At 34.5% G+C, this 17,013-nt stretch overlaps 1 protein-coding gene across 2 annotated transcripts in view; it reads left to right on the top strand.

Annotated features, from left to right (window-relative positions):
* Fgf14 (fibroblast growth factor 14) overlaps positions 1-17,013 on the top strand; it is a 669,954-nt gene that overhangs the window by 501,712 nt on the left and 151,229 nt on the right. For both annotated transcript variants that reach the window (XM_031361718.1, XM_031361719.1), the window contains exons 2-3: positions 3,458-3,568; positions 4,584-4,687. In XM_031361718.1, the coding sequence (XP_031217578.1) occupies positions 3,458-3,568; positions 4,584-4,687 (215 nt within the window). The remainder of the gene's footprint in view (positions 1-3,457; positions 3,569-4,583; positions 4,688-17,013) is intronic.

Genomic DNA, 17,013 nt, shown 5'->3' with positions numbered 1-17,013 from the left:
ATAATAATGAAGTACTCAAGAGATGGTTTAGATGATATTGTATTTACTGAGAATGCATGAGAAATCCCACACTGGTGAGATAGTAGATAAAGGAAAAACATTAGGCAGTGAAGAAGCATTCTTTGGAGGCAAACAGCTCAATAGGTGGATTATGAAAACAACTTGATGGTGTGGAGGTGGATGCTGGTCACATGAGAGTCAAGTTATGGGTAGGAATTCTTTATGGCTGGAGTTTAAGATGGGCAAATTGCAGGGAAAATGGTATGGGTGGATCCTTAGAAGTGTGGGGCTGCCTTATGAAACTGGTGAAGAGATTCACAGGTGTGAGACAGAAACTAGGAATTTAAAAACTTGACCAGCTACAGAGTGGTATGAATGTAAACTTTCAATGACTGATGCTCTCACAATTCCATACTGGCTTTGCCTTTCCCATTTGCTTGTGAGTGTGCTGGTTGAGATACAGCTAGGTGTGATCATAGAAATGGTAGCACTTCTGTTTAGTTCCTTTTTAATTAAACAGTTTGATTTTCATTTTATTTGAGGTCTATAAGGCAATGTAGTGTAATTGTTCCATTTGTGGAAGCAACATAGCCTGTTTGTTAAGAGGGGAAGCTAAGTGTTCCTACTCAACATCCAGTCTTGGAAATTCTGTACCTTTTGTAAAATTATTTTATTGTTCTCTATCTCAATTTCTTCATCTTTGATTTGGCTTAGACTCATAGTCAAGATTTAATGAATAAATCAGGGTTTTCTTAGAACAACGCCTGACATCCAAAGACATAATGTAGTTATCATTTTTATAAAAATAAACATACCAAGTTCTGTATAAACAGGTACATTCACATTAGATTGCTTTTTATTATTAAATTGACACTAGAAAATATAATTTTGTTTTTTATTGTTATTCCCACAATGGGGATGAAGTATGGTTCATAAGGACTCAATGTGTTAGCATAAGGGAAGCTGTGTGCTAAGCTATTGGATCCTCCTGCCCTGACTGATCTATTAAACTAAACTCTAGAACTAGTGAAGAACTAGTGGCTAGAATGTGGGGCTATTTTAAAATAAATGCTGACAGAAAATGCAGGGTTTTACAGAACCATTTCTGGACTGTGAAATGCTTTGTATATTTTCACAGGCACTAATAAATTCTTCCATCCTTTTAGCTGTATTTTTGTTTTTTTGTTTGTTTGTTTGTTTGTTTTTGAGACAAGGTATTTCTGTGTAGCTGTGGTTATCCTGGAACTCACTATGTAGACCAGGCTGAACTTGAACTCATGGAGTGCCTCCTGAGTGCTAGTATTAAAGGCATGTACCATCATACCTGGTTTACTTATATTATTTTTCTTGCTCCCAATGTACAGAGAAGAACATAAAAAATGTAGCCAAAATGAAGTACAGGATTACAGTGGACAGGGCATGTTAAACAGATGAATGTGAGGCTATATATTTTTTTAAACTAATGTTCATCTCAGAAGTATGGAAGTTTGGAAAGAGTTGGGGAAAAGGAAACATGATCAGAATATATTGCATGGAAAAAACATCTATGTTCAATAATCAAAAACAAAACCAAACAACATCAACAACATGGCAATTAGTATTCAAGCAACTGTTAATCTTAATTTTCAACCTGACTGGATTGACTTATCTAAGAACTGGTGGGCCCTGTCTTTGGTTATATCTGTGAGGGAATTTCCAGAAAGAATTAACTACAGAGAAACATGTACTTTGAATATAAGCCATATCATCCCATGGGCTGGGTGCCCTGACAAAACAAAAGAATGAAAAATACAAAATAGAAATATGGGATCAATTAATTATGGAATTATGAGATTTTGAAATTATTTATTATAGAAGAAGGTATTGATGTTATTTCTTTGTCAGTGAAATAATACAATTCAAGCCAGATTAGATTATATTAAATGAAGATTGATTGGAAGTTGCTCTTGGGTGAGTTCACTGGCCCCAAGGACTAAGGCCAGGGGAGTTGCCATGAGAAGGGAGAGAGATCTGAGGTGAAAGAGAAAGAGAGAATGAGCATATGCCGTGAAGAGAAGAAGAGAGAAAAAGAGAGAAGGGGTAATAAAAATATCTAGATTATACAGGGAAGAGCCTCTGGGGGAAGGGCAGCCCAGCCCCTGGACTAGAAAGTTCAGGGTTGGAGCCAAGTAGGGACTGAGAGAATCTGGGAGAACCTGGAGGCCATGTCTGCTTTGATATGTAAAACATGCACCTCAATCCCTTGTCCCAGGGTCCAAAACAAAGCAGGTATGTATACAATACAGCCTTAATTATCACTTAGATATTTCTTTTTTTACAATCAGCATTTTAAACACACCTGTCTTCTGACATGCTTGTTACAGTGATGTTATGATACCTCAATGTTAGCTCACTTTCCAGAATGTTGTTTGGGTCCAATTCATCATCCCATCTATGAAGTAAATGTGCTCAGTGCAGCTGTATGCATAAAACAATGACTGGGCTTGAATTTTTTTTCATTTCTTAAAAGCTTAATCAAAATCCCAGAGCTATTCTTATGGGGGCAAATCTCTCACTTTGGCCTGTTTGCTGTTTCTGTTTGCCTGTTGGCCAGTCTGTAGTTATTAAAGACTATGTGTTGGATTGTTCACTACATCCTGTAATTTGGACAGCACAAACAAATTTGCATGTTTTATTCAGCTGCTATGGAGAGAAGCCTGTTGCCATGGTAGGAATTATGATGCCCCATATTAGATATGCTCCCCAAATGAGGATGGCCTTTGCAAAGCCACATGCAAATATTTATTTTTTTAAATAGTACTAGCTTCTAGGGAAACACTGAATTACTAGGCAGCTACCTTTTCTCAAAGTCATTAAGTGGGAAGACCACAACACATAGCTTCTCTTTCTGTTATAGTAAATGCCCACCTCTCTTTACTTTCATGCCTGATGTTCAAAAAATCAAATTATATATACATAGATACATATATATATATAAAGATATACATCACATTTTAACATAATTTTTTTAAATACAGTTTTCTCATACTTAAAGGTTGTCAATTTAAGTAAAATGAAAACTCCATTTAAAACTTTTAATGACATTTCTGAGTCACTCCTTTGCAAAACTTTTGAATTGCCATCCTGAATGAAAGGATTAGGTTATAATAATTAGAGGTTAAAATCATAATTAAACTAGTGATTTAATTAGTTTAACCATCTAATGAATAATGTAAGCACATATGTTAGTTTCATGAAATGCCCTATTTTCTGAAGCTTATTATTATGCCTGCTTTAACTGTGGTGTTTTGTGTAGTCTGAATATCATGACCCCGACAAGTTTGGGTGATAGAAATGTATACCTTCTACAAAATGTCTTTTTCTGAAAAAGAAACATAAAATTTTTTAAAAGAATTGGAACAACCCAACTTTCCCTTGCAGCCTTGTGGAGCTGATTACCCCTGTATTTGCCTTTCAGATCCCCAGCTCAAGGGCATAGTGACCAGGTTATATTGCAGGCAAGGCTACTACTTGCAGATGCACCCTGATGGAGCTCTCGATGGAACCAAGGATGACAGCACCAATTCCAGTAAGTGACAAACCAGGTCTGCTACTCAAATGGCTTTGTGAGATGCATTTGTAAATGTTTAGTTTTGTTGGCTTGGTTCTAGTTGCCCACGAGAATGCATGTATCATTTCACTGAGACCACATGCATGAAGGTACTAATGTAGAAGGAGGCACTTGTGGTGTTAAACTGATTTTTAGTTTTTTCTCACACACTGGTTATGTCCAGAACATCGCTATTCATCCAACGCTTGCACTGAGAATACTAACAGAAGCCTTATTAAGTGCTAAATGTGTACCAGAGATATTATGGTTGACAATATATAAGATGATATTCATCTTCATAAAAATATATTAAATACTTTTTTAGAAGGGAAGAAAACATAAAAATATAATTGGGGTTTTTAACTTATCAGAAATATAAAACTGAACATATTCCACTTTTATTTTTATTTATAGCTTTTACGGTACCAATAAATAAAAGTCTTTCTTGAAAATTTACATATTAGTTAATTTTGTTGGCACCCTTCAAGTTTATCCCATGGGCAGCTATACATCTTTTTTTGGATTTTCTGGCATCTCATGTTTCTTCTGCCAATGTAATTTAGTTTGGGATTTACTTCTGAACTTCTGACCCATGCTGCACTGCAATATCCAGTTACACTGTATAGAAAATAATGTTCAACTTTCAAGTTGGACTTTTAAAATTTTGCACCTTGAGATTATACATAGCTGATTTTTTTTCCTGAAATCTAGTAGGGTCAGAAATTTTGATAATAGAAGCATGATTCCAGGTTTGATTCTGTTCTGTCCCTCTAACCCTTCAAAATGTTGTGCGAAGTCTTCTATGGGGAAGCTCAAACTGAGATGCTCATTTTTTCTATATAGCAGAAGTCTTTTTACCATAAAGTTCTTTAGTTGATCCTGTAAAATAGAAATATTATGATATTTCTTAAATAACAGAAAGAGAAAGGAGAGTATTATTGGAATGCTTTGTTCCATTTACTGCTTGGTAACAAATCACCTTTATCTTCAACAGCACTGTTCAACCTCATCCCAGTGGGACTGCGCGTTGTTGCCATCCAGGGAGTGAAGACAGGGTTGTACATAGCAATGAATGGAGAAGGTTACCTCTATCCATCAGTAAGTGACACACTAATGACACTGGCCCTCAGTGCAGTATTGGTAAAATAGCTAGAGCAGCAGCAAATCAACATATAAACAGTAGAAGCTGTTTACTAATTATTCATCATTGTTTGGTGACAGACACATCTGGAAAAATAGTAATCTTACATCTGGAAATGTGTTTGCCACATTTTGAAACACAACCTAGTTCATAAAAAGAATTGAAAAATATGATGTTATTATGATCTTTTATTTCTCCTTATAGATGCACTTGTTTTGAAGACTTTCAAAAGAAGCATGATTTGTATACATTTTCTTTTAGTAATTTATTTTTACTTAGTTTAATAACAATATTTATTTGGTATTTGTACATGTACACAAGAAAGCAGTGGCATAATCTGTGTTTCTATGAGATTTTTTTTTTTCATTTTGAAATACAGTATGTGATCCCACTTACACTTGGAATCCAAAAGTTTGTATTTCTTAAAAGGATACAATATGAGTTTTGAAACAGAAAGGGACATAGTCATCCCTCATATTTATAGGTAGAACTTCACAGCCTCTCTAGATACTACAATCTGAGGAAGTTAAAGTCATCTTTAGGAAATTGTACAATATTGGTGTATTGACTACATTTCCTCATATCTGCTTTATTGATGATTCTTTATGAAGGGAATAATAAGGATGCAATCATTTTATGCATTGCTTAGGGAATAATTACATCAAAAAGGTCTCTATATTTGTTCAGCACAGGCACAAGATTTTATAATGCTTTTGAGTGGCTAGTTTAAAAGTATGGATACTGAATGGGAGGATATAGAAGGACAAACAACTATATTTTTTTTAGTGAGAATTACAACAATGAATATATTTTGATGAAAATATTTCCAATAATTAAGTGTATATCTTACACAAATCTAAGCATGACTTTCTGGCTTTTATTTCTGATATTTATTAGAAACTGACCAATTTTTCTGCTATATAACCTCCACTGTATGATTTCTTCCTTAACCCATTTTTCATCAGGTATGCTGTGCTCATGCAGTTTAATATAGTTAGAATCTAATTCCATTGCAAGACAAAAAAAAAAATAAAGATTTGGTCAGAAGTGCTTCTTTCCACTATTCCTTGAGCATAAATCAGTAGATTAAAATGCAAATGTCTTAAAATAATTTTTTCTGTGTTTGCTTTGCATTTTCATATATATTCTTGGAATATTTGTTGTTATTCAATATTATCAGCAAACAGCTATAATATTCAGTTATAATATCATCATATATTTATGTGTCAATAGCATATGACTTTATGCACATATCATATGTTATAAAAATTCCCTTCAGCCTTCCAAATCAGGCAATCTATTTTTTCAGCAAATCTGGAAACTCTACAAAGGGAAACTCTGCAAAGTAACATCAGAGTCCCCTCTTATCTAAGCTCAACCAAGGGTATTCCAAAGCACAGAACTTGATCTTATATTATGCAAATTATGTGCTGCTGCAGGAGATGAATATGCAGCATACTGTGAGAAAGATCAAGATAGAATTTCTTACAGCTTGTCTAGGAAAACGTATACAACAAAATTCATTTCTACAGATGACTCATTTCAGATACAACTCAATTTTATTGATTTGACATTTGTCTTGTTATTTTTTATTTATTTTTCCCCAAGTAACATTTTTGAATAATCTGTTTTTCAATTTTGGATATGTATCTTGGCCTAGACCAAATTCTAGTATGTTTAGAGCAATCTAACAGTACAGTAACAATGGAAACAAGGCAGCTACCCCCAGTTCAACTTCAAGCATCTTAAACATGGCTTCCTTGATCAGGATTCAGAACTCATGAAGTTGCTGTGAGAAACAGTGTTTGTATCTGTAGTATTGAAGGATCTTGATTCATTATCTTCTATTGTTTTTATGGACGGATGGCTTATGAGCATTCCTTATGATGGCTTGATTCTCTGACTTACAGATTTTGGTTTTGCTTCTTCCCAAATTTTGGTACTATGAACCCAGACTATGTGCACTTAAAAATGCATAATGCTGCAACTAAAATCTTTGTGAGAATAAACTTCATTTCAGGACAGTCAATAAAAAGCTAAAATTTTATAGGCCTATGAGTTTATTCAGTGATTAAGAGCACTGACTGCTCTTACAGAAGACCACCTGTACCTCCAGCTCCAGGAACTCTGACTTCCTTCTCTAGTCTCTGAGAGCACCATATGCATATGATGACACTACACATGCATGCACACACACACACACACACACACACACATACACACATGCACACACACACACAAACACACAAATAAATCTTTTTAAAAAGAAATTTAACTTAGTGCCTTTTTAGTATATGTATTTTATGAAGAATATGTTTTGGGGGCAAGTAGATAATAAAATAGGCTATTCCAAATGAATTATGTTCTATGACCTCACAACAACATTAGCCTCTAGGCATCTATTTCTCTATTTCAGAGAAGTTAAAATCCTTCCCTATCCAGATAAAGATATTCAATGTGTTCATTAAAGACAGTTCTACCTTGTGAGAACAAAAATTGTCTTGACTGATCCCAGTCAATAACCATATTTCCAGGGTTGGAGGGAGTTGTTGCCTGTGGAAATTTTTCATTCATATGACAAAAGCTATTTTTCTGGTCCTAATAATTATAGTATGTTATTTGATATGTGTCTGAAGAGATTTAATGACATATGAACATTTTGCTTGGAGGTATAATACTGTCAGATCAGAGAACAAAAATTAAATTACTGTTTAAGAAAATAAGTATATTTGAGCTAGCTAGAATTACCTATTGTACCAAGAGAAACAGTCAGGTATATTGTTTTATTTTACCATACAACCCACCTTTAAAGACTAAGAAATCCCCTGTGGGGTTGAAAAGATAGCTCAGCAGTTAAAAAGCACTTACTGGTTTTGAAGAGGACCTTCATTTTGTTTGTAGGACCCACATGGAGTCTCACACAAGTATCTGTAACTCCAGTTCCAGGCTTCTCTATTCTAGACTTTGTGGGCACTGTATGCATGTTCTTAAATTGGACATCTGTATCATCCTAAACAAGCACTTTATCCAAGGCTCAGGGAATGTTTTAGGCATAAAAAGAATAGGGAGAACTGCTGTGAAACACCAGAAACAACTTGGTCATTACAGTCATGAACACATATAAGTAGTATTTACCTGCAGAAGACCAATAGATCAAGAGCCCATCAACCTTCCATTATGGATGGTGCAGAGGCTCATGGGGCCTCATCCCTAACTGGGAGCTATTGGTGGTTAGTGGCTGTTGGAGTATTTGGTAGCCTATTTTTTGGTAACATGCAGGTTCATACAGGCCTAATGAAACCCTAATGAAAATCAGTGGGTTTTTCCACAAAAATATATGAAAGTACTAGAAAGAACATTTGGGAAGGAGTGGGTCATCCAGAGTTGGTTGCTGGGATGTCAAAGATGGCAATGTGGGTGAATATAATCATAATATATTATATTCATTTATGAAATTGTCAAAGAACACATTTCAAAAGAAGCATGTAAAGATAGATTCTAAGATGGAAAATGTTTCTTTTTCCTTTTTATTTTTTTATTTTTTATTTTTTGATGCAAACAGCATGAGGTTTATTCATGGGGAGGAGGAGAAGCCAGTATACTGGGGACGAGCAGTAACCCTCGCAGGGGCAGAGGAGCTCGACCCTGAGCACAAGAAGTGAGGGGTATTTAAAGGGAAAAACCACAAACTAGGGGAGTAAGAGGGTTCCTGAGGACACATAACAAAAGAACAGTGGAAAATTTTAAAGGGACCCAACCCCTGATTGAGTCAGGGTCATAAGGAAAACATCTTGCACACTCATTATTCACAAGAATGTGGTCTGGTCAATGTTATTCACTTTATGGCTGACCATTCTCTAGAACCACCCAGATGTCTTATATCCTGCTTTTTGTTCTTGGACATAGCTGGGGGGTGGGGGGTGGGAGGTGGCCAACAGGCTCCTGAAACTGGCCAGTCCACATTCCTGGCTCACCACAGAGATCTTCCATGCCCTTCCAGGTAAAGGTTACACAGTATAAATTCCCACCAATACATTTCTACTAAATGCTCCTTTTTTCTTAATTCTAAAATTCTCCAACCTTACATTTTTTTCTTTTTTCTTTTTTAAATTTATTTATTAATATATAGACACACCAGAAGAGGGAGTCAGATCTCATTACAGATGGTTGTGAGCCACCATGTGGTTGCTGGGATTTGAACTCAGGACCTTTGGGAGAGCACTCAGTGCTCTTTACCCACTGAGCCATCTCACCAGTCCTGATTTTTTCTTTTTTCTTTTTTTTTTTTTTCTTTTAGATATTTTCTTTATTTACATGCGAATTTCTCCTTTCCCAGTTTCCCCTCCAAATTCCTGTTCATGGGGCAAAGATTTTAAAATGAAATCAATAACCTTATAATGGTAAAGGAAGAAAATAGAAAGAAGTTTAGTAAATCATCTTACTTAATAAAAAGTCATCCCAACATATTTTACTTAATTCACAGAATCCATTACAGATAAGAGAACAAAAAGCTAGCTGATTTAAATTTATAACCTGAGTTTTCATAAAAATAATTCTAACGTATGAGAAGAAAAATCTCAGGTATTCATTATTTTGTTAAGAATACATTTTCTCTTCTAATTTCTTTAACATCAATTGGTATTTAAGTTGAGACCTAAAAGAATGTTCCCAAGGGACATTACCCCATTGTAAATTTACAAATGTGTTTGTGATTGTATGAGGAATAGTTATATCATATTAAGTGTATTCATGATTTTGTTATTGTTTCATGTGGACAAGAGATATTATTTATGTCAAGTTGACAAAGGGTGAATTGTAGTGGCTATTCTTCATTGTCAACTTGACTATATCTGAAATGAACTACAATCCAGAATTAGAAGGCTCACCTGTGGCCCTAATCTGGAGGCTGAGAGATACAAGTTTCCAACCTGAATCTTGGCATGGAGATCTTGAGGCATAGTTGGCTATGAATCCCAGAAGATTAAGATAGGAAGATCAACGAGTTCAAGGTCATCTGGGATTAAAGGTGTGGTGGAACATACCTTTAATGTGGGCCACACCTTTTTCTGGAGACCTATATAAGGATATTAGAAGGAAGGCTAGCTCTGCTTTGCCTTGTGGGACTGAGAAACTGCTAGATCCTTGGACTTCCATTCAAAGCTGCTGCTGACCATTGTTGGGAGTTGGACTACAGACTGTAAGTCATCAATAAATTCCTTTACTATATAGAAAAAAAAAAAAAAAGAAAGAAAGAAACCAGGACTACATTTCAGCTTCTTGGCACCTCTGGTGTAAGTGGGCAGAATGTTGTCAATATCAATAAATCTGAGTTGCTTTTGAAGATAATGCCTTTCAGATTTATGCAAAGGAAAATAAAATTATATAAAACTATATTTTCTAAATTAAATTTATGGCCCTTTATTTTCTATGAGATTGAATTTTATTTGAATCTAAGCATGGCAGTTCCACCAAAATCTCATTCCTGGGATCAGAGGACAGACTTTCCTCTCCTTCCTTGTGTGATCACCACGTTTCTGGTGTATGAGAACTGTACTCTAAAGTACTGTACTGTATCCACATGATTTCTTTCCATGTGGGTCCATCTGTGGTAGTTTGAGTGAGAAATGTATTTTAACACACTCAGGTACTTAAACCCTTAGTCTTCACTTACTGGCAATGTTTGGAGAGGTGGTGGGTGGTATATTCTTGCTGGAAAAAGTAAAGTTTATTACTGGGGTGTCTTTTAGTAGCGTATAGCTTTGTTTCTCTTCCAGTTCTCTTGCTCTTTGTTTCCTGCTTTAGTTGAGGATATACTCTGTCAGCGTCCTGCTCCAATTGTCCTACACACTATCTCATTCTATGCTTCCCTCCCTGATGAACTCATCTTTCTAGAACCATAAATCCAAATTAACTCTTGCATAAGTTGCATTTTTCATGTTATTTTACTACAGCAACAAAAAGTTAAACACAAATACCTACAAAACTATTTTTAAGTGATCCATTTTCTGTGTGTTTTTCAATCTCTTTACACTGAGTTTTAAACTATAGTTCTCTTGAAAGAGTGACCATTTATTTTAGTAGAACATTAACTGGCATGGACACAGTGCACAGGTAGACAAGAAGAAATGATAAAAAAAATGTGGCCTTATGGAACTTAAAGTTTCTATAGAAAAGCTACAGATGGTATGATTCAACAGAATTATTTACCTAGATTGCCAAAGTGTGTGTAGTGCTCTGAGTTGTTTAGAGTTTCACTAAATAGTGATTGTTGGTCCTAAAATAATTCACTCAATAAGAAATGCAATTTCATTGATGGTACACAATGTGCTTCTGATCAGGCCATATTAGAGCCTATTAGAGTATTATCTGAGGTTAGACACCAGGTTTAAGACCCTCTCATTATATTAGACAATGAGAGATGAGTCACAGTTATTACACATTCCTCAATCCATGTGAAATAGTCAGTGGCTATTTGTTCTTTCAATAACAGTATAAACAAGACGGGAATAAGATATTCTCTTATAGCTTTGGAATCACTGTGTTTTGGTCTTCTGACAAGATGGAAGTATTTTATTTGGTCATTTATCTTGGCTCCTAGCCATTATTTAGCAGAAATTGCCCTGTGGGAAAATAGGAAAAATATTATTTAACTTTAATTTTAAGTTGGTACACCTAGTACTAATGCTATCAATCTAACAAAGAATGGGTTTTGGTTTACATACTGAGAGAAGTATTTAGTGACATTTTATAATAAATTAACTGAGCATTTCCTTAATGAGGGTATAAGAACACACATTTGAAAACTGATGGAATTTCCATTAACATAAACTTCTACAATTAACTCATCTTTCACTTGTGGACCATTATAATATTGTTCAAACTTCTTCTACCTCAATCTTAGTCCACGTCACATCAAGGTTTTTCTGGTAAGACTTTCTGTTCTCTTATAGTTAAGGGTATTGGCCTTCTGGGCTGTAATTTACTTAACTAATCTAAGAAAACCAATATCTTCTTTGCTAAGAGAAAATGAAGAATAAATTAGACATAATGTTGATATGTCCCATGAGAACTGCATATTATCATGGCCTGAAAAAGTACTAAATTCTATTATTAGAAATCACATAAAGGACTGACATTACAAATGCTCAAATTCCTTTGCAAACATTTCTCTGTAATTAACAATTAAATTAAGTTTAATATTGATATTAATAAACATTAAGGTTTATATTAACTTTACTGCCATGTTAAATTAAAAATTATGGCTGAAATATATCTCTATAGAATATCCTCACATCTTCTATGACATAATTATTATTTAAATATTAATATTTAATATTTCTTATTTTAAGATCATACATTAAGAGTACAAAAATGCAAATTTTTTTGGTTTTAATATTTTGGAAAACGGAGTCTCATGTAGCCCAGGATAGTATTTACTATGTGCCAGGATTGGATTGAGCTCTTGTTACTATTGTTTCCATATCCTACATATTGGAATTATAAGTATGTGCCATATGTTTGGCTAGAAAATTTGAGGTTTAGAATTATCACCTGTGATTACTAGAAAATGATTAATATTTTAGTGTATGGTAACAAATAAACATACCACAAATTAGATGACTATTGTTATGAATAATTATCTCTGTATGTTCTTCTTTCAGTTTCAATTAGATATTTGTATTTTTCACAACAAGAATAGTAGAACAAACAGACTTTTAAATTGCTTAAATATCTTAAGTTTAGCTGGGAAATAAGAAAGAGGTGTTTTTACAAATATCCATGGAGAAATACATGTTGATAGAAAATAAGATTATACTGAAAGAGGAAATTGTTAAGAAATCATTTCAAGGTGCCATAAATGATTTAACTATTTTCCTAATGCAATTTGAGCCATTTGAAAGATAGATTTATAGAGTTAACAGAACCAAATGCCTACCTAGGAAAAAGAGCAATAAACTATTTATTTAATTTAAAATAAAGGTTTGAATATTGAAATGGACAGATAGAAGAAATGCATTGAACAAAAGCTTTTGTGTACTTAACTCAAAAACTCAAATACCATGTAATATTTTGGATGAAGATGAAATTAATATTAATTTTATGCATAATTTATCAAAAAAGTTTATCAGAAAAATTAGAAAAGAAAAAGATACTGAATGGATCAGTTGTGAGTGCATAGTATGTACCAACACATTTTGGTTTTCTAGGCCACAAAAGTCAGTCCTATAAGTATTTAGGAATAATAATTTCATTTGACAATATATTCCTAGTAGTGGTTAGAGAAAATACAATGTAATATGGAATACAATATCACACTTAATTTTATGACCAGAAATTCCAATCATTTCCTTTACAAGTCACTTGCCTATGGGATTATTGAAATACTTATTCTTGTTAATTATCCTCCCATGTGAGCTTGTTAACCATAATTCTATAACTTAAAGAGAAAAACATATAATCCTTTTATTACATATGTGTATGTATATAGCAATCTTATAATCACAAGCTAATAAGACATATCTTTTCTTCAGAAAGAAAATAACACATTAAGCATTAATTTTTCATACATACATGTAGGTATTTTTTTCTTTCTGTCATATATGAAGTGTTATGAAAATAAAATCTATTTTCAGCAATATGGAGTAATACCTGTACTTCACAGATCATGCCATTTGTAGTTCCTCAAAGGCAAAGGATGCAGAATTAATTTTCTGAACTGTTGAATAGTGGAATAGTAGGGAGAGAAGCATAAAAGAGAGAAGGCTCAATTCAAATGACTGATTAATAAGTATGATGTGTTGTATGAGCATGGTGAAGAACAAATGCCTAAGATCTTTGCAATAGCTGCAGAGACATTTATTAGAATGCAACCCATTTTGTGATAAAAATGTTACACAAATTAAGGGTTGTCAACCATAATAAGAACCACATATAATAATCCAACAGCTGACATTATATAACAGAGGAAAGCTCAAAGTTTGCTCACAAAATAGATAAATAAATAAATAAATAAATAAATAAATAAATAAATAGCAAGGATGCCCAAATCCATTATTTACTCTACATAATGCCTGAAGTTTTCCCAAAGAGGAAACATAGAGCGTTAATATAATGACTGCTCAATATTCATGGGAGGCTCTGAGTTTGTTTTCTAGCATCATATAAAACCCAGTGTGACTGTCCACCTGCAGATATTGAACTTGAAAGATAAAGGCAGAAATAGCAGAAGATCAAGGCCATTCTTGGCTACATAGTAAGTTGCAGTCCAGTATAAGACTGGACAATATAAGACTCTGTCTTAAAATAAGTATACAAATAACTAAATAGACAAACACATGGGTAAGCCCCCAAATTCTTCCAAAATTGAGTAAGAATTAATAAAGAAACTTAAAGTTTCAGAGCATCAACATGTTAAAATCAGAATTATTATATGGCTATAATAAATTATATGAATCAGATACCAAGAAAATTATTACCTTGACAGTGGCTACAGAAAAAAATAAGATGGCTGAGAATAAATTTAACTAAAGAAGCAAAAGATTTCTCCACAGAAAACTATAAAATATTGATAGAAGCAACTGAAAATGACTCCAAAACAGAAAGACATCTTATGCTCATAGATAAGAAAACTTGGTATTGTTAAAATGTGTCTACTGCCCAAAGTGATCTACATACTGGTTTAGTGTATCACAGTACATATGTATATATTCTTAGTATAAAACAAAATCTTAACATGTATATAGAATCAGAAAATATTTAATAGCCAAAACAATCTTGGAGGAGGGAAACAGAGCAGGAGGCATTACACTATGTAACTTCAACACATACTACAAAGTTGTAACTATGCAAACACCATAAACTAACATAAAATAGACATAGGTACTGAAAGAACATTATAGAGAGCCCCAAAGCAACCCTACACATCTACTGCCAGGTTCCTTCTAGTAAAGGTGTTACTGATGCATGGAAGGGATATCCACATACAGAAGGAGATAGACTTGTTTCTTACCAGTTACAAAAATCTACTCAAAATGTATTAAAGTCTCAAATGTAAAATCTGAATCTATGAAACTACAAGAAGTAGAATATAGTGAAGAAATTTTAAGACATTTGCAGAATACATGACTGATGAGCTGTGAGGTACTCAGTACTTAGGATATAAACATTTGCCTTTCAAATATTCTTGATTCATTCACACAAATATTCCTTACAGGACCAAGCTACTAATAAAGATTATGATAATCTCAAGTAAATGGACATCTCACCCAGCAGGAATGCTCCAGTAGTCAGAAAATGCTTCAGGTTTACCTTGGGGAATCCACTCTGATGATAACACTTTGAGAGCAAGTTCTATCCACTATCCAGGTCTGCTGTTAAGTCCTTCAGCTGTGGTAGGCTGAGAGGGCGGTGCTGTTGTTCTGGAAGTTCCAGAAGGTCCATGAGAACATCTGTCAAAGTTAGTTAGTGTTGATTGGTAGGCACTGTCACAGAATTTTTGCAGAACTGTTGTATATGGAATGAATCTGGAGTGGTGGCACCTAAACTTTGAAGTAGCCCTTTATTAGGTTGTTATTTAAGATTTTATGGTATTATTCCTTTGAAGATTTCTTGGAACCTTTGCATATCTTGGTCCAGAGACAGGTTTGGCACACAGATTGCTGAAAATTGCTTAGGTTATGGGTGTTTCAAGATAACCTTTAGGTCAGATAAGTTTTGGTATGCAGAAACTGTCTTGCTAAAGTTGCCTTTTATGTAACAATAAAAAGAGCTTCTAGGAAGCTATTGGAGTTCAATCCTACAGAGGCTGTTTCTCTTGCAGCTAAGAATCCTGATAGTCCCCACCAACCCACCAATCCCAACAGAGCATATATGAACTCAACAAAAGATACAACTACTGGTTTCCAAAGCTAGAGCAACACAGAAGCCAGTCTCCAATTCACCTTACCAGTGAGGACCAGCACAGACTTGAGATGCTATGTTTTATGGTCACCTCCAAATATCCAGTATTTTAAATTGTCCAGTGCACATTAATTTAGTGCTATCAGGGATCACAGTTTAGGACTGGTTCACTATCATATCAATGCCACATTGTGGTTGGTTCATTAGCACATCAAAACCTACCTTACATTTGGCTCAGGAGCTGCCTTATGGCTGGTTCCTATCTTGCAAACATTACATTATGACAAGCCACACAAAATGATTTTGAAGCTATCCAAAATGTTTTTTACTTACCTTGCTAACAGTATTAGGTGGGATGAACAAAGTTATTTGGGACAGTATCTTTAAAGCACAGTATCAGGAAAAATAGGGAAATAAGATTGTGTGATTTTAAAAAGCTGCACTGCAAAGCTGTCAACACATAAAAGTATCAACTGGAAAAATATAGAAAGTACTCACAAAAGGGTTAATGTGCAGAGTACCTAAAGATCTCAAGAAATTTAATAGTAGAAACTGAAACAACTGTTTAAATATGAAGAACAGGGCTCGGCAGGTGAACAAACTTGCATTGCAAACCTGGTGACCTAAGTTTGATCCTCTGAAAGACACATAAGGGGAAGACAGACTCCATCAAATTTTTCTCTTGCCTCAATGCACACATACATACATAATACATACATACATACGTACATACATGCAAGCATGTGTGTATGTGCACACACACACATACCTGCCATAATATTAAAAGTAAGTTAATGAAATAAAAATGAACAATAGACATTTTTCAGAAGAGATGATGATGTCCAATGGGCACATGAAATATTATCAGCAAAAATTATCAAGGTAATGTAAACTAAATTCATAATAAAGTATCAGCTCATTCAAGCCAGAATGATATCTATCTATCTATCTATCTATCTATCTATCTATCTATCTATCTATCATCCAATCTTATTTGGTTTTACAAACCAAGGTTTCTCTGTGAAGGCCTGGCTGTCCTGGAACCTGCTCTGTAGACCAGGCTATCCTGGAACTCAGATCTGCCTGCCTCTGCCTCCCAAGTGCTAGAATTAGAAGCATGTACCACCACTCCCAGCCTAAAAAAAGTGATTACTATAAAGACCAAAGATGACAACTAAGATAGTTAAGCTTAGTGGCACATGCCTTTAATTGTATCACTCAGGAGGCAGGGGCAGAGTGATCTCTACGAGTTCAAGGCCACATAGTGAGTTCTAGGACAGCCAGAGCTATATAGAGAAATCCTGTCTTGAAAAAGCAAAAAAGCCGGGCGGTGGTGGCGCACGCCTTTAATCCCAGCACTTGAGAGGCAGAGGCAGGCGGATTT

Source organism: Mastomys coucha, unplaced genomic scaffold, assembly GCF_008632895.1.
Source record: "Mastomys coucha isolate ucsf_1 unplaced genomic scaffold, UCSF_Mcou_1 pScaffold9, whole genome shotgun sequence".
In the NCBI taxonomy this organism is placed as follows: domain Eukaryota; kingdom Metazoa; phylum Chordata; class Mammalia; order Rodentia; family Muridae; genus Mastomys; species Mastomys coucha.
The sequence above is the reverse complement of the archived record's forward strand: the minus strand, read 5'-3'. Positions and strand labels throughout refer to the sequence as shown.